Source organism: Martes martes, assembly GCF_963455335.1.
Source record: "Martes martes genome assembly, chromosome: 8".
In the NCBI taxonomy this organism is placed as follows: Eukaryota; Metazoa; Chordata; class Mammalia; order Carnivora; family Mustelidae; genus Martes; species Martes martes.
Genome location: NC_137895.1, coordinates 104853237 through 104878965, shown reverse-complemented (window position 1 = coordinate 104878965; position 25729 = coordinate 104853237). Strand labels below are relative to the sequence as shown.

At 52.5% G+C, this 25729-nt stretch overlaps 1 protein-coding gene across 2 annotated transcripts; it reads left to right on the top strand.

Annotated features, from left to right (window-relative positions):
- Positions 1-25433, top strand: SLC6A12 (solute carrier family 6 member 12). 2 transcript variants are annotated; one of them, XM_080812280.1, is made up of 16 exons: positions 1-248; positions 2106-2190; positions 4218-4480; positions 10026-10160; positions 13114-13254; positions 13873-13960; positions 15048-15180; positions 16439-16573; positions 18459-18562; positions 18929-19023; positions 19486-19598; positions 20072-20209; positions 20936-21038; positions 23080-23180; positions 23653-23823; positions 25011-25433. In XM_080812280.1, exons 3-16 carry the CDS (start codon positions 4267-4269, stop codon positions 25152-25154), a joined length of 1815 nt encoding a protein of 604 aa, XP_080668406.1. In that variant the 5' UTR covers positions 1-248; positions 2106-2190; positions 4218-4266; the 3' UTR covers positions 25155-25433. The 2 variants fall into 2 exon arrangements, with proteins under 2 accessions (XP_080668406.1, XP_080668405.1); XM_080812279.1 differs by having other exon boundaries at positions 18899-19023.
- Positions 25434-25729: the final 296 nt, after the last annotated feature.

Genomic DNA, 25729 nt, shown 5'->3' with positions numbered 1-25729 from the left:
TGTGTGAGCGCACACACACACACACACACACGCACACGCACACAGCCGCTTTCTGTCTGGGAGTCCCGGGACGACAGCTCAGAAGGGATTCTGAGCTGGGAGGAGCAGGAGAAGGAGCAAAGGTGGAAGCTGGTCCCCCTCTCAGGTCCCGGCTGTGTGGGCATTCTTGTAAGCGGCTTCCCCGGGACTGTGCCGGGGACCGGAGGCATGGAGCTGAGCTGACCACGGGAGCCGAGATCGGGACTGAGGTGAGCAGGAAGTGGAGGACAGGCTGTGTCTTCGCAGTCCCTTAGAGGTGCCTCAGAGGAGCTGGAGGGGTGAATCTTGGGAAGCAAGATTTTGTAGGATTGTGTGTATCTGTTGTATAAGAGACTGGGGCAGAAGGCAAGTGTGATGTTGGGGAATCTTAGGACCAGAGGAATCACCCCAGCTCTCCCAAGCCACCCGCAGCTTCTACGTTGCTCAGGGACGAGCCTGGGGAAGTCCAGAGGTGGGGGGCTGGCCCCAGGGAGTGGGGGAAAGAGGGGTGATCACCTGACTCAGAGAGGGAGGGGAAGCAGACAGTGCCCAGCGAGATGGGAAGGAAGAGCAGACGGGACAAACCTTGGGCATTCCCGAAGACCCGTGACCTGCAATTAGCCATGTGGATGAGGGGTTCCCGCCCTCCCCCACGGGCCGAGCAGGGCAAGCAGGGCGCCAAGTGTCTCCCAGAAGGAGGAAGCTGCCCCAGCTGAGGCTATGGGGAGGCGTGGGCACGCTTGTGCCAGAGGAGGGCAACAAGGGAGCCCCGGGGAGGGGCAGGCGGCCACAAGCTGAACCAGGCAGCCCACAGGGTGTGAAGGACTAGCCGGAGTCAGGTTTTGGTGCCATGCACACAGGTATGTGTGTGCAAAGGGACGTGACGGGAATGGCACCAGTGTGTGTACGGAAATGGGAACTGGTATGTGGGTGTGGGCTGAAGCAGGGGCTGGGGCATCCCATGCCACCACCCCACGGCGGGTCTGGGGCTGGGCTGTTCCTGTGCTGGACTGGGAGGGTGATGGGGCCAAGCTGGGATCCCAGCGGCATGGTGGTGAGCACATTTCTCCACCTGTCTGGTCCTCCGCTAGACCCTGACCGGACCTCCTCCTCCTAGACCTTGACCCATGTCCAGCTCCTGAAAACGGTTAGTTTTGGACTTGCTAGCCCTGAAGATTTCCTCCATGGGCAGCACTGAGCCCAGTGTGGGTGTAGGTGTCTTTGCTTCTGGAGGGCACTGACATGTGGTGAGCTCCAATGCCTGTCCCCCCGCACCCTGCTCCAGCTTAGCAGAGGTGGGAAGCGGGTTCCAGGGGCTAGAGAGGTGGCAGGGCTGGGACGGGGGAGATCTTGGGAAGGGGGAGATCTCTGGAAGTCACCTTGACTGTGGCTAGCACTTGTTTATTCCTCACAAGTGGGCTAGGGGCAGAAGGGCACAGTGGGGACGGGGTGAGAAGGGTTGGGGGGCAGGCCATCCTTCTGGCTTTTAAAAGTAACCCCCACAAGAGAGCTCTGACCTTGTGTTTATGTCTGACCTCTGCCTTGGCATTTCTTCCCCGAGTCTAACTTGAATCCCACTTGCTGCACTGTTTCCCCTTGACTTGCCATGGCTCGGGGCCAGCTTCCCATTCCACATGCTCATGCTTTCATTCTGCCATTCCGGTTTTTCACTCTAACCCATAAATCATGATCTTTCCAGTAACCTTAAAAAAAAAAAAATACGTTCCATCAGTATCAGCTCATCAATGTGTTCTCTTCTGGTCTCCCCCATCCCGACATAACCCAAACCCTGCGCCCAAACTGGGCTCTGAGATCTGCTTCCCCGCTCTGCACTCGCTTCTGGTCTTCCCTTCACTCACTCCTTGTCCCCACCAGGTCTCCCCTCCTTCCACTGTTGCAGACAGCATGGCCCTCACGTGGTGCTTCTGGTCTGAGAACAGGAAGGCTTGTCCCCTGACCTCCCCCTTGGAGACCTTTGTGCTTGGGCTCACCCTGAGCTAAGCTACATTATGGCTTGGCAAGAAAAGGCTTATTTTTATCCTCTGCCCTCCCAGCACCCCTGTTGAACGGCTCATTCTCTCTTCCAGGGAGACTTAAAGCCCAGAGAGGACGTGTGAGTTGCCTAAGGTCACACAGCAAGTTAGAGACCCGGCTCCATCACTTATTGTATTGGTAAGTTCCTTCAAATCATTCAAAAGTCGTTTTTACTGAACACCTGCAGGGTGTTGAGTCCTGTCCCTTCATCTCTCTGAGCTTCATTTCCTCATTGATAAAATGGAATTCGTAGTAATACCTACTCAAAGATTTTAATGAGGATGAAATTTAATAATGTATATGAAGAAGTGTAGGTTTTGGGCACAAGGATTAGTCAAATGTTAAACTTTTATTAATGTTATTATTGGCTAGGAATGGACTAGACCTTGGGTTTCCCGTCCGGTGCTTTTTTCCGTTAATGCTTTTGAATTCATTCATTCATCCATTCATCTGTCTGATAACGATTCCGGGGCCACTCCTCAGGGTGCCTAAGCCCCAATTCTGTAGCAACGTCTACCGTCTACCACTGGTTCAGGTAGCACCAACTCTTTTCCCCGGGGCCAAACTGCCTCATTCTTCCAACCTGACACTCTGGTTCTCAAAGCCTCCCCTAGCCCCCAGGGTCCGACGGTCTCCTCTGAACCTGGAAGCCTTCTTCCCTCCCTTCCTTCCCTCCTCCTCCCTTACATGGGAGGCTGGAGACCTCTGATTTCCAGTAGGTGCTTCTCTCTTCATCTTTCTTCCTGGGCTGAACTTGCCGTGGAAACCTGTGAGTGGGTCCCCATACCAGAATCTAACCCCGACAGGCTTTCCCGTTCCTGGGATAACCCGTACCCTCCAAGTCACCTTCAAAAATTTCCATAACCTCAAATGGCTCCTGCCACGCCCTTCTAACTGACTTGGGCTTGGGCTGTTGCCTGGGTTAAAAGGACCAACAAATAAACACAGACGCTTCTTTTAGTAAAAAGAATCCCTTGTGTTTCCCTAGAGCCTTGGAGGAGCACTTGGTAGCTTCGGGTCACTTTGATTCCCCCAGCGCCCCCCGGAGGTGAGGGGCACTGGGTGGGTACTTCCCTCTGGAGCCTGGACCCCTCCTCCTGGCAGGTCCCTGGGAGCCAAGGTGGAGGTGGCCTCAGGGTGGCTGTGTGTGGGGGAGGGGGGAAGGCAAACAAGGGCTCCAGGTACAACACGACGGTGCCGCAATTTGTCTCCTGGAGGTTGACAAATGGACAACGATAGGGGCAGAGTAAAACCGAGGGAGGCCACGTCATTTTTCTGGCAGTCCAGGGAGCTCTGGGCTCTTCAGGAGAGCAAGGACTCAGGAAGGGCAGTAACCTACTGTCATGCTTAGCCACGTCTGGGTCTCCCTTGAGGAGACCACCCGGCCCAGTGAGTGTTGCTCTGGGATCGACCGCCAGAACCCCTTGCTTGTTCCCAGGACAGAGGTACAACAGGGAGAGAAGAACCAGGTTTCCCTCGAAGGCCTGTGCTTGGTCCTGGCACCAATTCCAGGTCTCCTCTGGCCTTGTTTAAAGACCCCACCTTCTCCTTCCCTCCCAATCAGACGCCCAGAGCTAGCTGGCTCCCATGTTTACCCGGAGCTGATCGATTCCCTGGCATAGGGATGAGCACACAACTGGCTAGCGGAAGACCATGCAGTCAGCTGGGCCACACCTGCCCTTTGACCTCCTGTCACCCCTGGCAGGCTTTGATCCCTTCTGGCCTGGAGGCTGGAGGCTGGGCAGGTGCCATTCACTGGACAGCCAGGCAGACGGCCAAGCGGGGATGGTGGCTGGCTGTTAATATCAGAAGGGGACTCGGAATAAAAGACCTCAAGCCTTTTCCTCCCAGTCTACTCCTATGCGGTCATCGGCAAGTCCCTTCATCTGTCAAGGCCTGGATTTCCCCCTCTGCAAAATGGGCAAACTAAGATCGGCTCCTTATTTGCTCTCCGAGTCACGAGAGCAAAGTGTAACTTTCGGTGTAAATGTCATTGAGAGTTTGGGAAGAAAATCAACACCCCGACGATATTAAACCATATTCCAACAAAGGGAAATGTGACCGTCGTGTTCCGACAATAATGAAAGCCTAGGAGGGAGAAAGCAGGGGTGGAGGGCGCGCATCGGGTTGGTACAGCTCACCCCTTCTCCCCCCCCACCTGGCAGTACCTGTCTCACCGTCCTGCTCTGCGGCCTCCCGGTCCATCGCGTCGCCATGGACAGAAAAGTGACAGTCCCCGAGGACGGGCCTCCCGTGGTCTCCTGGCTCCCTGAGGAGGGAGAGACGTTGAACCAGGAAGGCAAGGACCAGGTGAAGGATCGGGGCCAATGGACCAACAAGATGGAGTTTGTGCTGTCAGTGGCCGGGGAGATCATTGGGCTGGGGAATGTCTGGAGGTTTCCCTATCTCTGCTACAAAAATGGAGGTGGTGAGTTCATTTTGAGGTAGGCGTGGTGGGGAGAGCTGTGTCTTGACCGCCAGGCGGGGACGACCTGGGTGCCTTCTGCCTGGCGGTGTGACGAAATGGAAGGAGGCTAGATGGAGTCGAAGGGCCCGGGTCTGAGCTCTGGCTGCGCCTCGGGGGTCCTCCGCCGTGAAGGAGGGATGCTGCCTCCCAGGGCCACGGTGAAGGGTAACGGAGGTCATGGGTAGGACCGAGGAATCTGAGTATGTAACAAGACTGGATAATAATAGTCCTTCATGATGGTGTACAATGTCGGTTGCTGATAGGAGCCATTCATTTAGCCAGTATTATTGTGGCCCTGCCCTGTGCCAGGTGCTGTTCTAGATCCAGTCCAGAACACATTCTGTGTGTTATATTCTAGATCAGGGTGCAGACTACAGCCAAAGAAGTAAAATGCATGATATGTTGAATGGCGAGGAGTGGAATGGTGAGAAGCCAAGCAGGGATGAGGGTTGGAGAATGCTGGGTCATTGGTGGCGGGGGACGTGGGGGGAAGGGTTTGAAAGGTGAAGTAAGGTGCCCAGGAAAGCTCGCGCTGAGGATGTGACTTGAAGGAGGTAAAGGAGTGAGTCTTGGGGATGGAGATCAGGTGCAGACCATTCCAAAAGGAGGGGAAAGCAAAGGCAAAGGTCCTGCGGTGAAAGTGCACCTGGCCTGTTTGCAGAACAATGAGGACGGCAGTGCCCGATGGGGAGAAGAGTAGGAGAAGAGATCAGGGAGGTAATAGGGCTCACATCCTGTAGGCTCTGCTCTGGGAGAGACAGGACTGTTGAAGAATTTGAGCACAGAAATATGACCTTGTCTCTGATGTTTTTTAATTAAAGAAACATAATTTTATTATTTTTCAGCACTGATAGTAAAAATGAGCAGGGGTATGGTGGGAAGGGGCCAGCTTAATCTTTTTATGGGTACTATTAAAGGTTTTTTGCATATTCATAGAATTATGCAACCATCGCCACAATTGATTTTAGAACATTTTCTTCATTCCAGAAGGAAGGCCCGAAGGCATTAGCAGTCACTCTCTATTCCCTCTCGCTGCCAGCCCTTGGCAACCGCCCATCTACTTTCTGTGACTATGGCTTTACCTATTTGGCATTTTCATACAAATGGGAGTATCCATTTGTATGAATTTATTTGTGACTGGACAGATTCAGCATTGCTTTTTGAAAATACCTTCTTTCTTTCTTGTGGAAATTGTACACATTTATTGGGAAACCTGAAACTTTCCCAAAAGGTAAAAAGAAGAAACATTCCTACTTAAAGATAATCATTGTTTAGAAAGTCCTTCTAAACACTATTCATATTTAATTTTTTAAAGAAGATTATTTAAAAAATAATCTTGGAGAGGGGGGCAGTGGTTGAGAGGGAGAGAGAGAATCTCAAGCAGATTCCCTGCTGAGCGCAGAGCCTGACATGGGGCTCAGTCCCACGACCAGGGGATCATGACTTGAGCGGAAGTCAAGAGTCAGATGCTTACCCAACTAAGCCCCTCATATTTACTTTGACAGGTATTTACTGAGCATCTACCAGGTACCTTGTTCTCTATTTCAAGCCTTTTAGTTATTATTACCAAGTGCTTGTACTAATGGCTCCAAAGAAATAGGAATGGGGTTTCTGGGCAGGTGAGGGCTATGGGGCAAGCCTGTAGAGTGGGGGTGAATGCTGGCCAGAGATTAGTGGAGGCGGGGAGAAGTGGTAGGGGTGGTGACTTGTTTTTTTGTCCCAGGCCAATTTGACGGACATGCAAGGCATTCATGTTCTAGCTAAAGATGATCGAGGCTGAGCCTTCATTTCACAGACACACAGAGGCTCCTTGGGATGTTTCCTGACTTGCCCAAGATTGTAGAAGTGGTTGAGAGCTGTGCGCCCTGGGTGCCTGGCTCACCGGTCCGTCCATCACTCGCCCTGCCATCTGAAAAGGAGGGAGAAGGAGGGTCCAGGGGGCAGGTTTTCGGGTTCAGGTACCCACAGGTGTCCTGCCTGGTGGCTGCCCCTGGCTATGACCTCGGTCCTGGCCATGGGGTGGCGTGGGGAGACAAGCGCGTAGGACAGTGAGCAGGGAAACCGGGCTGAGCCTGGGTGGTCCGTGAAGAGGTGGGGCCAGAATACAGCTGCTGGGCGGAGTCTGTGTTCTCGTGCCGGCTCTGCCCCAACCTAAGTGCCCGGGGAGGACCCCTTGCCACCCCTCTCTCCTGTCTCCCTTATTTCCCCGCACATGAGGGGCTGAGCAAGGTCAGAGGTCCCAATCTGAGGTCACTGGTCTTTGGGGGTCCAGGAAAGTAGGCATGTAGTTTTCCTTATTTCAGACAATGTAATGATGGATCTACGTGGGAACACGACTTCACCGACCAACTCAAAGGTCAACTTTTGCTTTAGGCTAGAATTTTATGAACTCACTGTGATAACAGGGTTTCTCTCGAGCTGACCATAAATCCTTGGTTAGCAGTTAGGATGTGAGGGCGATCTGGCTGCAACATCTTTCACCTCATTGGTCGCCAGGGTTGATTCGGCTGATCTGGCCTGCCAGGCAGGTGTCCCCTTGTCCCTCACCACTCCACATGCATCCCTCCCGAAGCTGCCTGCTCGGTTTGAAGAGGACAACCTTCCCCGAGAGAAGAGGGCCATTCTTCTGTCAAGGGTATAGGAGTAGCAACGTTCCCCTTCTAGAACCTCCAGACAAGCTCTCCGGGTCTGTTTGTAGGAGAACATAGGGTAGTCAGGCTTCCAATGAGGAACCGCAGGGGGCTGTCTGACTGGCTTTAAAAAAAAACATTTTTTTAAAAAAACTGTTAAATATAGTTTTTACTGATCGATTAATCAGTTCATAATGAATTGATAATTAGTCAACCAACGGTTCTATAGAGAAAAATCTTTCAAGAGGGATGAAAAAAATACTGTTATTGATGTAATCATGTCTTTGGTTACAAAAAAACAGGGTGTCACCAAACTAGATCATCATCAAAAAAAGGGTTCACCCCAAAAGAGAATTTTATGACTTCTGAGTTTCCAAACTGTTAGTGGTTCAGGAGTGAGTGCTTGGCAGAGATAATAAGGCATACCTTAGAGCAAAGGGAGGGAGACTTTAAACACGTCCCGAGTCATCCCGTCCTCACAGATCCCTGGGGGGCCTCACCCGGCTGCTCGGGCCCAGAGCCTGGGCAGGTGCCAAGAGAACTGTGGGCCAGTTCAGCCTCCCCGAGTGAGGATTCTCAGATGTTCATTGGAGAGGAGGATGTTTGCAGTGATAGTGTGTTGAAAATCCAGGGAGAAAGCCAAGAATGGATGCCTGTAGGCGCTCCAGGACCAACTTCCTCCCACTGCCTGCCATGGCCCAGGCCTGGGCCGACTCAGCCTGAGGATGGCCCAGCTCCAGACCTCCTGAGCTCTCCCCAGTTTCAGTGGGGCAGAAGTCTATGTAGCCAAGGGTAGGGCTGAGGCCGTCTCCTTCCGGAGAGGGAAGGACCTCCACACAGCCAGCAGGAAGGGGCCCATGAGTCACATGCCGCCACAGACTTCCGCTAAAGCGCCCTCCGGGCGAGCCCCGCACACTGCCCCTCAGCCTCACCCCTGTAACCCACTAAGCCACGTAACCTGGAGTCAGGGGTGTTGCTCCAGGCAAAGCTGGGCTTACAAAGGACTTCAGGACTTGGAGAATTACTGGCTGCCGTGGATCTAGGGGGCCCAGAAGACTCACAGATCCTTCTCCTTCACTCTCATACTGCTGCTGGCGGTGCAGATGGGTAGGAAAGGCTGGGAGGGCCATTTGAAAATGCACGTCAAAGCCTTTTAAAAAGTGTTCAAGCCCCAAGGGTAGAAGCAACCCAAACGTCCATCAACGGACATAGGGATAAACAAAATGTAATATATACACACGAGGGAATATTATTCAGCCTCAAAACGTGGAAAGGCATGGAGAAACCTTGAGGACATGAAGCTAAGTGAAACAAGCCAGACAAAAACATAAAAACACAAGTACTGTATGATTCCTCTTATATGGGATATCTAGAAAAACAATAGAGAAGGTGTAGAACAGTGGTTACCAGGGGTCCGGGGAGAGGCAGGGAATAGGGATGTAATGTTTAATGGCTACGGAGTTTCAGATTGGGCTGGCTGAGGAGGTTCTGGAAACCGATGGTGGTGGTGATTGGATAACAATGTGAATGTACTTAGTGCCACTGAACCGTACACTTAAAAATGGTTAAAAAGTAAAATTTATGTTGTAAGTATTTTACCACTAAATAAAGCAAAAAAAAAAAAAGAACATTCCCTCTGACTTAACAATTCGTCTACTGGAAATTTATACGAAGGAGCCAGTTAGCTAAATGCGCAAGGATGTGGACCACAGATCACAGTGGAGTTTGCAGTAAACAACCAGAGGCCAGTGGAGGTACGGATGAGATGAGCTAGGATGGATGCTTATGTTGGAATTAACACGGCCATTGAAATGATACCGTCTACACTTGTTGGTATAATAGGTTCATGATATGTTTTTAAATGGTTATCAAGGAATGTATAGCAGGTACTCATTTTTGCCAAAAAAAAGAGAAATTTGTGTGTGTGTGTGTTTATAAGAATATTGGAAGGCTATACAATTTTTTTTTCCTTTCTCCCCCTTCGTACTTCCTATTTTTCCTACAAAGGAAGGTGGATGACATAGGTAAGAGCACAGACTCAGGATGAGACCAGCTGGCTTGCTGCCTCAGTTTCTTCCTCTGTAAAATGGGGATAACAATGGTACCTGCCCCGTGGGAGGTGGTTCTGTGAGGATTCAGATGTTGGTGGAGCGTTTAGAAGAAAGCCTCTCACACAGTAAGCACTCCATAAGTGCTAAGGGTTATTTTGGTGCAGAAAACAATAATCCGTTCACCCCCGGCTACACTTCTGAGGTCACGTGTATGTCTTAGAGACTGAAGTGGGCATTGGTGGCTTAGGGTCGTCTCCAAATTCACAACTTTGCTGGATGCTTTTTCGGCCTGGCCTCCCGAGGGTCAGCACCTAATCACATGACTGCCGAAACCCCCGCACCTGAGAATCTGCCTAGCAGAAAGGCCTTCTCTGCTGGGACCCCAGTTCGGATCCGGTCCTGGTGGAGGGGGAAAAAAAATCTGAAAATTATTAGAGGAAAAATAATTTTTCTGAGGTGTCTTTGTTTGTTTTTCTCTAAAATGTAACACACTTGATAATTTAACAGGCATATCAAATTATACAGAACAAGTTTCGGTTCCAAAAATAATAAATGGACTATGTTTGTGAAGCACACTGAGAAAATAAATTGTGCATCTATTAGGATTTCCACCTACATGTTCATTCCTTTTTCTTCAAAGGTCTTTCCTATCCCGGGGTGGGGGTGGTTCAGACTGGAAAATTTCTGCCTGTCCCTGTTCATAGACAGGAGGAAGCCGACGCGGGCCCCTGGGAGGGTGGGGAGGGAGATTACAGACGCCAAGTAGTGGGACGCTGGTCTCCCAGATGGGTCGAGGACTCAGCCCCTGCCCCCCTTCTTCCACAGGAGCCTTCTTCATCCCCTACTTCATCTTCTTCTTCACCTGTGGCATCCCGGTGTTCTTCCTGGAGGTGGCGCTGGGCCAGTACACCAGCCAAGGCAGTGTGACAGCCTGGAGAAAGATCTGCCCCCTTCTCCAGGGTGAGTGTTCCCCTTTGCCCTCCTACCAGGGCCCCCAAGCGAGTCCATCCCTCCGCTTCTCCTCCCCTTTCCTTCCCCGCCACCATCTTATTCATCTACTGTGTGGGACACAAGGAAGTGTCATCAGACTTTGGGGGGCCCAAAGCTTATAGATCCTGGGGAGGAAGGCACTACTCAAGAAAGACAATACAAAATCACCAGTGCAAAACTGGATACAGAGCCTGGAAGGGGTCCTTGTGAGTGAGGAATCGTGAAGGTTCATCTTCCTCAGGTTCCTGGAAAGTTGTTCCGTGTATACGGCACGGCCCCAGACATGCCACCGAGGCACATAACCATAGTGATGATGACAATGACGATGGCTGACAACTACTGAGCCCTGCTACATGTTGGGGCTCAAGTAAGAATTTTACGTGCGTTTCCTCATCAGATCCTCTAGTAATAACTCACTTAGTTATTTGTAGATGAGAAAATGAGATCATTCACTGAGGATTTGAACCCAGGTCACCCCGAGCTGAAAATTCACGCTATTTCCTGTGTTAGGTTAGGGATTCAGTTAGGGACAGCTCCTGTTCTCTCTGTGGATTTGCTGGCTAATGTGAGCAGCTTGGGGTGTCCTTCCCCCACTCCAATTTTAGTTGATTGGGCCAGTCCCCTGGGGGCCATTGGGAAACCCAACCTTTGTCTCTGAGGGGTTCCTGGCCTATGTGAAATGAGGAGAGGACTCCTTCCCTCACATCAGTCTCTGAGAGAGCCTCAGAGACTGGGCTATCTGGGGTTACTGCCCAGCTTGGTAGGCTGGGCAGAGGTGGGCAGGGGGGAATTACTGGTTCCTGAGCAGGCTGGGAACATGACCACTGATTGGGGGTTTGGCTGTAGGGACCAGGCTAGTCTGGAGCTAGCCGATTCCTCTTGGGGCACTCATGGGACCTCCGGAGGAGCAGCAGTAAGGGGCTGGGGCAGGGCAAAGCTTGGCCTGCACATCTTTCTACTCACGAGGGCTGGGTCCTGCTGGAGTGGTGTGGCTTCAGCCAGAGTAGTTTCTTGGCATTCTGCTCTGGACCCCAGGGGTCGCCTAATGTCCCACACAGCTGGGCTCTATCCCTAGGACCCAGGGACGAATCTCTGGCAGGTATCTACTAACTCTCCAAGGGGGTCACTGCAGTTAGGGTGAGCAAACCGATCATTGGATGGGAGTTGGAGGGAAGGATTGCTGCTCCTTCCCTCTTTTCCAAGTAGAAGAGACAGACTCTGAGGGCTGGGGTCTCAGGGAGAGGTGCATTCAAGGTGTGTGCACCTATGTAGGTGGGAGGGTCCAAGGCTGCTTACTACCTGCCCTCCATCTGCCTACCGGCGTCCACCCCACAGATCACCCTCCCCATACCGGAGGACACACCCTGTGCTCACCCTCCCTTCCCCTCAATTTACACACAGGCACAAGCTTCCTTCTCCCCCACCCCCCCAGATCATCCCTCCCTTCAGAGATGGGGCAACCCCCCCTCCCCACTTCCCTGGCCTGGCGCGCTGCCTCCTCCTGGGTCAGGTCGGTGTTTACTGGGCGGTGGGAGCACAGCACGTTCCGGCGGCGGAGACACGGAGACGGGTGGCCGAACAGTGGCCGCTTGTTTGGGAGTGTCTGTGTGCACGCACTCAGAACCGCCCGGCCGCGGGGCTCCCCGGGGACCCTCCGCGCCATCAGCAGCCCCCGCCCCCGCCCCCGCCCCCCCCACCCCCGAGGCCCCAGCCGGTTTCTTTAGGGCGCCCCCCGCCACTACGCCTGCATGCTGTGCAGAGACCCAAACGCAGGAACACATGGGGGGCCTCCAGTCGAGATGGCCAGGCCCACGGGAACAGACAATCAGGGTGGGCTCGCCCGGCCAAGGGCAGGTTTTGTGGACAGTAGGCATTGATTTTCTGACCTGCCTCTGGGCTTTGCTTTATTAAATCCTTCTGGAGCACCAGCTTCCCGGGCTGCCAGCCGACTCCCCAGGACTTGGGGCCCGGGGGTGGGGGGTGGGGGAGGCTGGGACGCAGGACAAACAGGCAGACCCTGGCAGGGCACGGCGCCCACTCCTCCGCCCGTTTTCGCACCTCGGGACTAACGGCCGCCCTGGCAACGTGTTACTTTTAAAATGACTGTGGAAAAGATCCCACGTTTGCAGCAGCAGGCGGGGCGGGAAGGGAGGGTGGGGGGGTGCGTACTGTGCCTACCCTTGCTCCTTCCCAGCACTGATAGGTTTGAGCGCAGGAGGGGTGCCCCACGGCCAGCCTCCAGACTGCTCCCCTGTGTCAGACCTGGGTGCACAGGTCGCGCGTCTGGGGACACTCCTGCCCCTCGCTCCCCTGTGAGCTGGCATTTTGAGACCCACTCAGGCTCCCGGTTCTCCACGGTGACCACTTCTCCTTTTTTTTTTTTCTTTGCCGGTTTCTTTTGGTCTTTGCTGTTACCTTGAGCAAAAGATAACTCCTTTGTTCTTCCTGCTCCTTTTCATTTTACAAGTCATGCGTGACTGTCATAGAAAAACTAGAGAATGCAGATGGACAAAAGGAAAAGAAAAATAACTTTAAAAAAGTGAACTGAAATCTTATCCCCCAGAGAACCACAGGGAGCTTTTGGATGGCAATCCTTCCAGAGTTTATCTCATTAAAAAAAGGGGGGGGGATGTAAGTTAAGTAAATTATGCATAATGAGAAAAAAAATTAAAAAGAAGATATACATTCAAACATGTATTGCAAAACTGGAAGAATGCAAACCATGGTGTTCTATAGCCTGGGTTTCTTAGAAAAATGTGCTGTCTGTGGCTTCTCAGGCCAATAAACAGATGTGGTGAGTCTCTTCCGGTAGCACCCAATCCCCCGGCCAGCCACTGCAGGAGGCTTCCGTGCGGCTCTGCTGGACTAACTTGATCTCTTGGATTCTCCTTATTGCTCCCCCATTCCCCTCCCCCCCCCCCAGGCATCGGTCTGGCATCTGTGGTCATCGAGTCCTATCTGAACATCTACTACATCGTTATCCTCGCCTGGGCCCTCTTTTACCTGTTCAGCTCCTTTACCTCTGAGCTGCCCTGGACAACCTGTACCAATAGCTGGAACACAGGTATCCATCATTTCGGCCGCTGGGCTGGGGCCTCTCCCAGCTTGGATGTACTAGATGCCCAAGGGCGAGCAAAAGCCACGCGGCCCTAGCCCTCCGCGAGCTTATGGTCTCGTGGGAGAAACAGACCAATTAATCAAATAATTACAAATTGCACCGGGTGAAAGAAGCAGCAGAAACCCGACAACAGCGGGAGGAAAATTGATGGCTGAGGGCTGAAGGGTGAGAAGGAACCCACCATGGGAACAGCAGCCCATCTGGGGGGAAGAGCCGGTGCAGGACGCAGTCCCTTTGTGTGTTGAGTGGAGAGACAGTGGGCCAGTCATGGGGGCGGAGGAGGGATCTGAGGTCTGTGTCAGAGGTTGGTTGGCGGGGTGGCCAGGGCACAGCCAGATTCCCTGGAACAAGAGCTGTATGAGGCACATGGGGAAGGGGGCTAGTCCCATGAACCGCCTGGGTGGTCAACTCCTAGAAAATGGGGGCTCTGAAGGAAGCTCTGGGGATTGGGAATGATGAGGACTGCCAGGCTGTAAGGTCAGAGGGTCGGAGGGGACCAGAGTGTCAGGGCATCTCTCCCCACCTGGTCCCTAGCTGACGCCCAGCCCCCCTTGTCCCCAACAGAGCACTGCATGGATTTCCTGAACCGCTCGGGAGCCCGCACAGCCACCCCCTCTGAGAACTTCACCTCGCCTGTCATGGAATTCTGGGAGTAGGTGCTGGGTTTGGATGCCATGTGCCAGGGGCCCCAAGCAGGAGATGTGGATGTCTGAGACCTGGGACTTGGAGGGAGAGTTTAAGCCTTTCTGCGCACACTCTCCAGCGCTTACCCACCTCCCCCACCTGCACATCACTGGGACCTGGGGGCACACTCACATCTACCCAGACTCATCCACTGACACACTCCCAATGACCCTGAGTCCACCCGTGTCCGCCCAGACCCACACATTTACCCGTGTCATCTTGTTGCCTTGCACCAATCCACTCCCCCCAAGGGTCTACCTACACCTTCATTCCTACCGACACATGTCCCCTGGTGCATGGCCAGTGGTCTGCCCCGGCTCGCAAGAGCAGGTGGTGCCCATCACTCCCCAGCTCCGTGTTCAGGGATGTCATGTGGGTAGCTTGAAATGGGCCAAGGTGAGCATTTTGGTATCCCAGAGATTGACAGACCCTATATTCGAACCTCCACCCTCCCATGTGACTACGCCCATCCATCTGCTCACGTCCACACGTGTCCAGCTTCATGCCCGCAAAGGTCCGCCTGTACCCTTATGTATTTACCAACACTCACACGTGTCTGCCTCCACCCGCACACTCGTGTGTCCCCATGTCACCCAAAGCTCACACATCCACCAACACTTACATGCACACATTTCCACTGCTCCCTGCGCTCTTCAGGTGCTAAACCACAGTCAGCCCCCCTGTTTGATACCCACGCACTTGTATCTCAACCTGCCCGTGTAAGTATCTACTCTCCATCAGCTCATCCATGCCTTACTTATCACCCTCACTCTCTCTCTCTTTCTCTATCTCTCTCTGTACAACAGAGAAAGCTGGATGGTTAGAAAGACAAAGATACCTATGGGATTACGTGATTTGGTCTTCTAACAGCAGGGGCATACAGACCACAGGTGGGAACATGGCATGGCCATGGGTGGGGAGTGCAGCGGGATGGGGAGGGGAAGCCTGGAACATGAGATCTGTGGGGTCAGTGCTAAGAATCAAGAGACTTGAAGACAAACTAAGTTGTCCCCTTTCGCCTGCCACCTGGTTATTAATTCTTTTTCCATCCTCAGGAGACGTGTTTTGGGCATCACCTCAGGCATCCATGACCTGGGGGCCCTGCGCTGGGAGCTGGCCCTGTGCCTCCTGCTTGCCTGGGTCATCTGCTACTTCTGCATCTGGAAGGGGGTCAAGACCACAGGCAAGGTGAGGTGTTCTGGCTGCTGGTAAGCTCTCTCTGGCCCCAGAAGCCCTGGGGACACTCACAGAGTCCCCCTGGAGAACTGAAAGAAAGAGTAGCGTAAGGGAGAGGCAAGGTGAGAACAGGGGAAGTGGTAGGAAGAGTTTAGCTCGGTACAAGGAAAGACTTTCTCTTTCAATATGATTATAAAAGACCCGTTTACGTAAGTAACATACAGATCGAAATAAGAAACCTAGAAGTCCCCTTAATCACTGTACCAGCCAGCATGGCGGCCGTCTGGATCTACGAGTCCCCGTTAATGTTTCGCTGTATTGCCTTCTAGTTTCCTTTATGTGTATGTCTGTGTCCATCTGTATTAATTATGTGTGTACATGACACAATTAGCATCGTACACTTTTATGACTTGCTTTATGTAGTACGTGGTATGAACCAGCAAACAGAACTGTCTTTGAGGTGGTGAGTTTCCAATCGTCAAAGGGGTTCAAGCCAAAAATGGACAACCGTGGCTTATTGTGTGTGTGGAGAGTTCAAATTAGAGCCATTATTTCCAACCCAGGAAATCTGAGGTTGATGCTTCATGCTTTTTAAAAAAGCCAGGAATAGACAGGATACTGATCGCACCGATTAGCCTGTTCTGGGGGCAGACCCCACCATCCCCGAGATTGTTGTAATAGTAATAAAACTAGTGATGGCGATAATAACACAGATATCGCTGTCACCACCGATAAGGAGCTGAGCTCAGTCAGGGGCAGAGTGGACCCCTTGGAGTGTCTCCATATCCCAGAACTCAGGCCACTGCTGCTCCCCTAACCTTAAGCCTGGAAAAGCACAGTGTAAATTTTGTCACAGGGCACTGTGAGGATCTGCTCCCCCTCTGTCTCTGAGACCTACACTCCCCAGGGGGCATAAGGAGAACAGTCAGGATGAGGGATTCCGGGAGACCAGATTCCAGATTTTAAAATAGTCTTTGAAATGTTGTAGTTGGAAGCTTGTGCCTCTCCCTGCCCTTCTTCCGTCCTGCCCTGCTGGTGTGCATCTCACACTCACCTGCCTCGCAGCCCAAGACCCGCTAGAAATTATGAGGAAGCTGTGGCGAGTTACAGGTGCTCACTCCTCTTGGCATCTCTAAGGAGGTGTCTGACGCTGAGCTGGGTGCCACTCTTGCTGCCTGAGAAGGGGTAATAGGAGGATAGCCGGAGGCTCCCTGGCACCTCCTGGCGTCTGTGTCCCCAGCAGGAGTGACCTGGGGATGCTTCCCTGCAGGTTGTTTATTTCACAGCCACCTTTCCCTACCTGATGCTGATCATCCTTTTGATCCGAGGCGTCACCCTTCCTGGAGCCTCTGAGGGCATCATTTATTACTTGAAGCCCGATCTACTTCGTCTCAAGGACCCCCAGGTAGGAGCTGTGCTGGGGACTTTCCCTGCTGTCTCCTGCCCCAAACCACAGCCATAATTTTGAAAATCTCTGGTTGCTTTTCTTCACTTGATCTTAGCCAAAAGGCCGAGAAGCGATTCTGGTTGCTTTTCTTTTGGTTTAAAGGCAGTATATCGAGAGCTCAATCAGTTAAGCCTCTGTCTTTAGCTCAGGTCATGATCTCAGAGTTCTGGGATCGAGTCCTGGGATCAGGTTCCCTGCTCAGTGGGGAGCCTGCTTCTCCCTCTTCCTCTGCTGCTCCCCCTGCTTGTGCTCTCCCTCTGTTGAATAAATAAATACAGTATTTTAAAAAATTAAAAAAAAATAAAGGTAACATATCCCCACTGGAGAACAATTAGATAAAGATGTCTTGAAATCCCACCACTTAGCTGTTTTTCTATGAGCATTTTAGATTTCCTTCCAAGTCTTTTTCTAGTTGTGTGAGTGTGTGGGTTTTAACATAGTTGAGATAATTTTGTAGAAATGTATCTTTTTTCATTTAAATTATATTGTAAGCATTTTCCATGTTATTAAATCACTTATAAATGTCATTTTAAACACTTGCCTATACTGTGTTCTCCATCTATCACCCATTCAGTCACTCATTCACCCAGAATGTACTGAGGACCCATCAAGGGCCAGGTAGTGCTCTAAGAACAGAGTGGGCAGTGTGCACGACAGACCAGGCTCCGTGTCCTCTGAGCACTCACACGTGGGGCAGGTGTCATCAATCTGCTCCTATTCTTGGACAGTTAGATTAGGCATTTTTAAAAAAGATTTTATTTATTTATTTGACAGACAGAGATCACAAATAGGCAGAGAGGCAGGCAGAGAGAAAGAGAGGAGGAAGCAGGCTCTCTGCCGAACAGAAGGATCCCTGGCTCGATCCCAGGACTCTGAGACCATGACCTGAGCCAAAGGCAGAGGCCTAACCCACTGAGCCACCCAGGGGTCCAGGCATTTTTTTTTTTTTTTTAATGATCACATATACAGCTGCAACGGACACCTTGTGTTTAATCTTGGACCACATCCTGACAGTCTCTGGAATCACTAAATCCAAGAGCATGTGCATTTAAGTTTCTTAAAATGTACTTGCTTTAAAGAAATGGAGACTTTCTCCACCAGTATTGGAGGACACCCTTTTTTTCCTCCAGCGCCCATGAGAGATTCCATAATAATTTGCTTTAAACTTTTATCTAATTTGACAGATCAAAATAGTATCATTTCGTTGTTTTAATTTAATCCCCCCCTCCCCTTCCCCACAGATTTACTGCGCATTTCAATTTCCTCCTATAGGATTTGTCGGAGCACATTCTTTGCACTCCCCCTGCCCCTTCCCCAAGGAGTCCTGGGTTTTTTCCTTTTTTTAAAAATTTAATTTATTTATTTGACAGTCAGAGATCACAAGTAGGCAGAGAGGCAGGCGGAGAGAGAGAGGGGGAAGCAGGCTCCCCGCTGAGTGGAGAGTGGGATGCGGGCTCGATCCTAGGATCCTGAGATCATGACCTGAGCTGAAGGCAGAGGCTGAACCCACTGAGCCACCCAGGCGCCCCTCCTTGTAGTCTAATGAAGTGGCTCTTGGCGCCTTGTGTTGGCTGCCTAAGGCACTCAGTGCTGTGGAGTGAGCCCAGTGCTTTCAGTTCTGCCCTGCCTTCTCTGGGCCCAGCCCCTGCACTCAAGAAATCCTAGTGTGTGGGTCCTCTGGGTGCCCCCAGAGCCACATTTAAACGGCCCTGCTTGTGAAGTGGCATGTGAGTGGACGGTGACGAGTGAGCAACTCCAAGGGCACAAGGGGGCAATTGGGGTCTGAGAGGCCAAGGCCGGGTGCCTCCCCCACCCCCGACCACTTTCTTGGGGTCTCACATAGGTGTGGATGGACGCGGGCACCCAGATCTTCTTCTCCTTTGCCATCTGCCAGGGGTGCTTGACCGCCCTGGGCAGCTACAACAAGTACCACAATAATTGTTACAGGTGAGTGAAGGTGTAGGGGTGGGGTGCCGGGGACCCCAGGTTGATGGGGGGCTGGCCTTCCTGGAGTGTGGCCAGGGAATCACAGCTTCAGTTCCCAGACTGAATTTCTTTCTTCCCTCCTCTTCTCCCTCCTGCTTCCTCTCTCACCTTCCATGATCCTTGATCTTGGTCCCTCCCCCATCTCTCTTCCATACCGCCCCGTGTGCATCTTTGCTCCCCCTTTTCCTCTCTGCTGCTCTGCTCTCTCCGCTCGCTCCACTGTCTTTGGCTCTCTCCTCCCCGGTGGCATTTCTTCCTCTTTCCCCCGGCTCCTCGCCTTCCCGCCCTGCCCCACAGGGACTGCATCGCCCTCTGCTTCCTCAACAGCACCACCAGCTTCGTGGCCGGCTTCGTGGTCTTCTCCATCCTGGGCTTCATGGCACAAGAGCAGGGGGTGCCCATCTCTGAAGTGGCCGAGTCCGGTAAGTGCCACTTTGCTGCCTGGGCCCTGAGGGGAGGACACAGATCCATCCTCCAGGGTCCCAGGCAGGGGTCCCAGCAGCTGGCTGACGGGAACATTTTTAGCCTCTGGGGACCCCGCCTGGCGCAGAGGCGGGCCTTCTTAACCATGGGTGGGCGGGGGAGCGCGGACTGAGGGGGCGTGGGCAGACCCACAGTCAAGCCAGCTCCTCAGAAGCAGAAGAGCAGAGCAATGGAAGAAACTACTCTTGAAACACACACACACACACACACACACACACACACACACATTCCCCCCTTGCGCATGGGCGTGTGTGTGCACACGCACCTGCACGGGCTCGCTCTCTCTCTCTCTCTCTCTCTCTCTCTCGCATGTGCTCTTACACAAGGCCTTGGGAGAAGGCTCCTCCCTGCGGGTAGGGAGAGCCTGGAGGGAGCTCTCATGACCTCTGTGTGCCTGGCAGGTCCTGGTCTGGCCTTCATCGCCTTCCCCAAGGCTGTGACAATGATGCCCTTATCCCAGCTGTGGTCCTGCCTTTTCTTCATCATGCTCATCTTCCTAGGGCTGGACAGCCAGGTTCGTCACCCCGCCCACCCCACCGCACCCCCCCCTGCCCTGGTGACCCACTTGCCAGCTTCTGCGCTTCTGGGCATTACCTTTCCCCAATCTCTTTTCCCCCTGACCATATATTCCAGATCCCTCTCCACTTTCCAGGGCTCGTCCTTGCAGTTGGTTGGAGGACCCTGGGCCTCAAGACCAACCTATTCTGGGAAGGGGCCATTTACCTTCTCCCCCTAGGCCTGACCCTTCCCCATGCATGGACACCCCCTCTCCCAAGTGGCCCTCCAGCCTCCTTCCGGCTGTCCAGCTCAAGCAGTCCAGCCCCACTCCCCAGCCTTGGGGACAGAACATGTCTCCTGCTCCCGCCCCCATGCTGGGACCCTTGGTTGTCCCAGGGCAGGACTGGCACCCACACTTCTGCCCTTGAACCCCCTCTTGTGCTCCTGTGCATCAGCATGGGTGAGTGCCAACTCCCCTCCTGCCCACAGTTTGTCTGTGTGGAGTGCCTGGTGACAGCTTCTGTGGACATGTTCCCCAGTCAGCTCCGGAAGAGTGGGCGGCGAGAGCTCCTCATCCTGGCTATTGCAGTCGTGTGCTACCTGATAGGGCTCTTCCTGGTTACAGAGGTGAGTGTGTGGGGGTGTGTGTGGCCTGCAGGATGGGCTCCAGGGTGAGGGAGCCAGGGGCCACACCTTCCTTATCGGCTACTTGGGGGTGCTGATACAGGCTCTGCCCTCATCACAGTGAGGATGTAGGGAGAGTTATCCCTTTTGGTGTCAGGCGATAGAAACCAAATGCTAGCCAGTTCAGCAGAAAAGAGAGTTTTTTGGGGCCAGGAAACTGAAAAGTCTAGAAGTTATTGGTTTCAGGTATAGTTGGATCCAGCTGCTCTAAGGACATTGTCAGGAATGCCATTCTTAGCCAAATTTCCCTCCCAATATTAAAAAGCACTGGCACAGCTTCAGGCTTACCTTCTGCCACCCACCCAACCCCCGAGGAAATAGAGGGACCCTTTCCTAAGAACACAGTAAGTGTCCAGCCCTAGCTCTGCTTCAGGCCTGTAGCAGGGAGAAGAGCACCCTCAGAGTGAGGTGGTGACAGCTTCTAAGAGAGAGGATGCTGGGCAGATACAAAGTGTATGTCCCACATTTCCCAAGAGTCAGAGATTGTGGTCCTGATGTTAAATGAGGGGCCTGGAAGCAAGGACAGGAGAGGAAAACTCCCTTTAGTTAGTTGCAAGGAATGGGCTTGAGCAGGATGGGTGCCCAGATGGGTGGTTGTGCTTTCGCTGTGGAGCGGGTCCCCTGCCCGCCCTGGCCAAGGCCCTACCCAGCTCCCCGGCTTCTCTGCAGGGCGGGATGTATATCTTCCAGCTGTTTGATTATTACGCATCCAGTGGTATATGTCTGCTCTTCCTGGCAGTGTTTGAAGTGATCTGCGTCAGCTGGGTGTACGGTAAGTGGAGAGAGGAGTGCACAGGGGAGCCTCCAGCCCCCTCCCCCAGGAAGGGCATGATCTGCCCAGGAGAGACCGGGTGTGCCAGCCCTCTGGTTTCTATAGGTCTTTGTTTTTTTTTTGTTTTTGTTTTTGTTTTTTTAAGATTTTATTATTTATTTGACAGACAGATCACAAGTAGGCAGAGAGGCAGGCAGAGAGAGGAGGAAGCAGGCTCCCTGCTGAGCAGAGAGCCCGACGTGGGGCTCGATCCCAGGACACTGGGATCATGACCTGAGCCGAAGGCAGCGGCTTTAACCCACTGAGCCACCCAGGCGCCCCTCCATAGGTCTTTGTATTGCTGCCCTGGAAAGTTCATCCATCCCTGGGAGCCCAGGCATTTGTCATTACGGCAGACAGAGCTGGCGTAAGGACAAAACCAATTTCCCGCAATGGTGAGAGGAACGAGAAACAACAGGGAACAGTTTCCTTGATACAAAAGCTGCTGGAGGCCCTTCGCCAGTGGGAATCCTAGCTTTAGGGCTGCTTCATCTGAGCCTCTGCACATCCCCACATTCCCTTTCTGGGTCATCACCCAGACTTTGCTTGAATACTTCCCCAAACAGGAAACTCATTCCTGTGTTTTTGAGGGAGCTTTTCTCCTTATGGCTGTTATACATTCCTTTCTTAGACTGGAGTGAATTCTGCCTTCTGTTGACTTCCACCACCGCCCCCCCCCCCCAACAGGGCTGGGGTATCTAGCCAGTGATGCTGAATGCTAGAACGTCCTGTCTGGTGACAGTGGAGGGGGGAACCTTTATGCATTGAGTCAATGCACTGTTAAATCCCAAGAAACATGCTGACTGTGGCATACCTTATCTCGCAGCCCGCATAGCAAACCTTTGCAGGGGGAGGCGAGGCTCAGAGGGGTAGTTCTCTTGCCTAAGCCCACACAGCTAGTATGCGGAAGAGGCATCATCATATCCCAGGACCCTCGGCAGGGAACACGCTGCTGATGTAACAAGGCTCGGGGCAGAGATGGGGAGCTAGGTCCATTCAGCGGGCCTGAGGAGGAAAGCTGCGAGTAGGAAGGTTATTATTTTGCTACCTTGAGCCTTCCTATCTAATGTCCTCCCTCTCCTGGGACATGTCTCCCATCTTCTCCCTTCAAACATCTGATGTCTTTCTGATTTCCTTCTACTGCTTCTTGGAACTTGTTATCAAAATGGTCTGATAAACTTCATCACAGTGAGTTCTAAAAAGCTGAAGAACTATAATAGTTTATGCCTCCCCAGCATTAGCTGGTATCCGGAGGAGAAATTTGGAAGTCAAAGCAATGATTCCCTAATGGGACATTTCATGCACCCCGGTGATGAGTGGGGAGTTATTGCTTTGCTGAGGAAGGGCCTGGGGGGAACATCCCAGGATCTTTCCCGATCGGTGGCTCTCTCCTTCTTAGAGGACTGACTGGGCCTGGATCTGGAGCAAACGTGGAAAGAGAAGGACAGTACATAAAACCAGGCAGTGTTTCCACAAATCCAGCCTCTTGCTGGGCTTTCCCGAGAACGCGGTGTGGTTCCTCCAGAGTCTAGAATCTAGACTGTTGTTCCCTTCCCAGTGGCTTTCTGGCCCCGTGTGAGTTGGGCGTGCTACGCAGGCATAGTGGGACCCTCGCCGTTTTGCTGTTTTGACTTGAAACTGAATTCATCTCTGCGGCATAGATAAACGAGCATGGATGTAGCAATGGTGCCATTTTAGGCCCACGCCGTCCTCTGGGTTTAGGATTTAGGCTCTTTATTCCTAGACAAGGCGATAAAGGATCGCACTGGGAGGTTGGGTAGTTCTCTCGAGGGCTCCCGGGTTTTTGGCGGCAGCCCCTTCTCCCTCCTCACTCCCTGCCTTGTGGCTGCGATGCCAGCGACCCTGCTTATTCACGTGCCCTGACCCAGTTTCCCCTGACAGAGTGGGGGGAAGAGGGCAAAACCAAGTGAGTACTCCCCAAATACCTACAAGCTGTCTCCCTCCTCCCATTCTCACACTCTTCTCCCACTGCCCTGGGCAGGAGCAGACCGTTTCTATGACAACGTTGAGGACATGATTGGCTACCGGCCATGGCCCTTGGTGAAGGTCTCCTGGCTCTTTCTGACCCCTGGACTTTGCCTGGTATGTGCCCACCCAGCTACCCTCCTGCCTCCAGAGGACTTGGGGATGAGGAGCAGGACGCCTGAGTTCTGCAGCTCCTTCCCTGCCTATCCAGTTACCCAGGGAAGCTGGTCCATTTCCCCCTTCTGGGTCGGTTCTCCTGCACTTCCTTTCAGTTCTCCTCCTCATTCCAGTTTCTGCCCCGTTCCTTTCTCTCTGCACCCATCCACTGCCCAACTTCCCAGTTTTAGTGGTCTCTTTCTGTCTGCTGATTTAGGGCTCCTCCACCTCCCCTCCCTTCCTCAGAGCTCCTCCTGTCTCAGTCCTCGGGAGAGCCATGCCTTGGCCCACAGCTTGTGATGGCTTTTACTAGTCTACCTCCGTATGTACCACAGTACATTAACTCGTCCTCTGTCCTTGGACATTGAAGTGGATGAAGAGAGGATTTCAAGGACTCTGTGTCTCATCCGTGTCCACCTCTCCCTCCTTCCAGGCCACCTTCCTCTTCTCCTTGAGCAAGTACACCCCTCTCAAATACAACAATATCTACATGTACCCTCCCTGGGGCTACTCCATTGGCTGGTTCCTGGCTCTCTCCTCCATGGTCTGCGTCCCACTCTTTATCATCATCAGCCTTCTGAAGACCCAGGGCTCCTTCAAGAAGGTAGGGACCTGGGGAAGGGATACATGGAAAGGGGTTTCTGAGAGAGGGTGTAGGCAGGACACCATGGGTGGGGCCCAGCTCTGAGTGTGGGGCTGTCCTTTGGTCTCATGGAATCTTTGAAGACTAGTCCCATGGCTTCACTGCCAGAAACGTTCAAGAGTCCTCGGGTTCTGAACATTCAGAATCTGACCTCCAGCAGATCATGTGGGCATACTGAGCAAGAGTAAACTGTCAGAGGCTTAAGGAGGAAACTGAGTCACAACAAGAACTTAAAGAGGTGCCCAGGCAGAGATTTAGAGAGCACGAATCCCTTGCTCCCAGGAAACTAATAACCAGTTACCAAGGTTCATTTCATACACAAGCTTCTGGCTTCTTTTCTTCTCTTAATTCTGCCTGGGGAACCAATGCAAAGGCTCCCTGTTTAGAATTTAAGACATGCCTTCCTAGAAGGGAATAGAGCATGTCCCACAAAGACATTACACTTGTAGAAATCGATCTGGCCTATAAGTAACAGAAAACCCAACCTGCAATAAGCAAATGGGCTTATTTTCTTTTTACATCGAGAAGACCAGAGATGGATCCTGTTGACATTTGGTTCAGCAGCTCAAAAGAGGTCATTAGGGACCAAACTCTTCCTATATTTCTGCACCTCTGTCTGAGCATGTCTTTGTCATCATGCTCACCACCCCATGGTCACAAGAAGGCTGTCATGACTCCAGTCATCACATCTGCATTCAAGGCAAGAAGGATGGGGAAGGAGATGGTACCAATACCAGTAATAATAGTAGTACTACTACTCATATAATAGGGACCTATTGGTCACATTTTAATAGTAATAGTAAGAACAAAAATAGGCACTTATTGGTCAACTTACTTTGAGCTGTGTACTATTAATATCTTTGTTTTATCCTTGTTTTACACATAAGGCACAGAGGGGTTAAATGGGTTGCCTGCAATTGCACAGGTAGTTAGTAAGAGCCAGAACTGGAACCTGGCCAGTTTCTGGTCCTAGTCACCATGCTACTGTCTCTTCTCTCTTCTCAAAATATTTATTCCCATGTTCACTCAGATTCTACCAATGGCCCCCATGTGCCTGGCTCTGGGCTGGGCTCCGGGGACACAAAAAGGACGAAACATATGTGCCTTGCTCACCAGTAGCACCCATCTGTCCCCTCTTATCTCCACAGCGCCTGCGACAACTCACCACCCCTGACCCCGGCCTGCCACAGCCCAAACAACGCCTGTATCCAGATGGTGGTACCAGCCAGGACGGCGGGCCTTCCCCAGCAAAGGAGGGATTCATAGCTGGGGAGAAGGAGACCCACTTGTAGGATGTGGCCAGCAGTCAGGCGGCTATGGAGCCAGGAACCTCTGTTAGGGCCACCACGGTGGACAGCCTTCACCTCCGTCCCTCACCGCAGTCCAGCTGGGGACCTCTGTGATGTCTGTGGGTGCCCCCAGCCAGAGGCCAGGCTGCTCGCTCCTCAGCTGGGGCAGCTCATTCTGTGGGTGAGAGGTGGTCTGCTACACCACACCATACTGTTGGAACATGCCTTCTTATTTATAAAGGAGGGTGGTCTTCTTTGAGTCCACCATCTGATTCGAACACATCACGCTGTGTGGGAGCTCCCACTGTAGGGATGTTCCAGCTTCCTGTATTTGCGCGTTGGGAGGGTAGCGCTGATGGGTAGACGTATCACGCTTGGACTCGGAGAGCCTGATGGAACACGGCAGGTTGGAAGTGACAACAGGACACACCATATTGGTTCTGACATTCCATTAGAGGGGGTCCTTCACTAGGCTTGGTGTTCTGAAGTCCCCGGGGAAGGAACTAGACAGACAAAAAACTTTCAGGAGCCATCAGGGTCTCAAGTTTTCCTGGAGGCTTCTCGAGGTGTCCCTAGTT

What these genes read in the sequence shown, in the direction of transcription:
- SLC6A12 (XM_080812279.1), top strand. Translation starts at nt 4,267, where the DNA reads ATGGACAGAAAAGTGACAGTCCCCGAGGACGGGCCTCCCGTGGTCTCC. An exon ending in CCTGTCATGGAATTCTGGGA is followed by an intron (nt 13,961 to 15,047) that starts GTAGGTGCTGGG and finishes TTCCATCCTCAG; the next exon opens with GAGACGTGTTTTGGGCATCA. An exon ending in GGCTCTTCCTGGTTACAGAG is followed by an intron (nt 20,210 to 20,935) that starts GTGAGTGTGTGG and finishes GCTTCTCTGCAG; the next exon opens with GGCGGGATGTATATCTTCCA.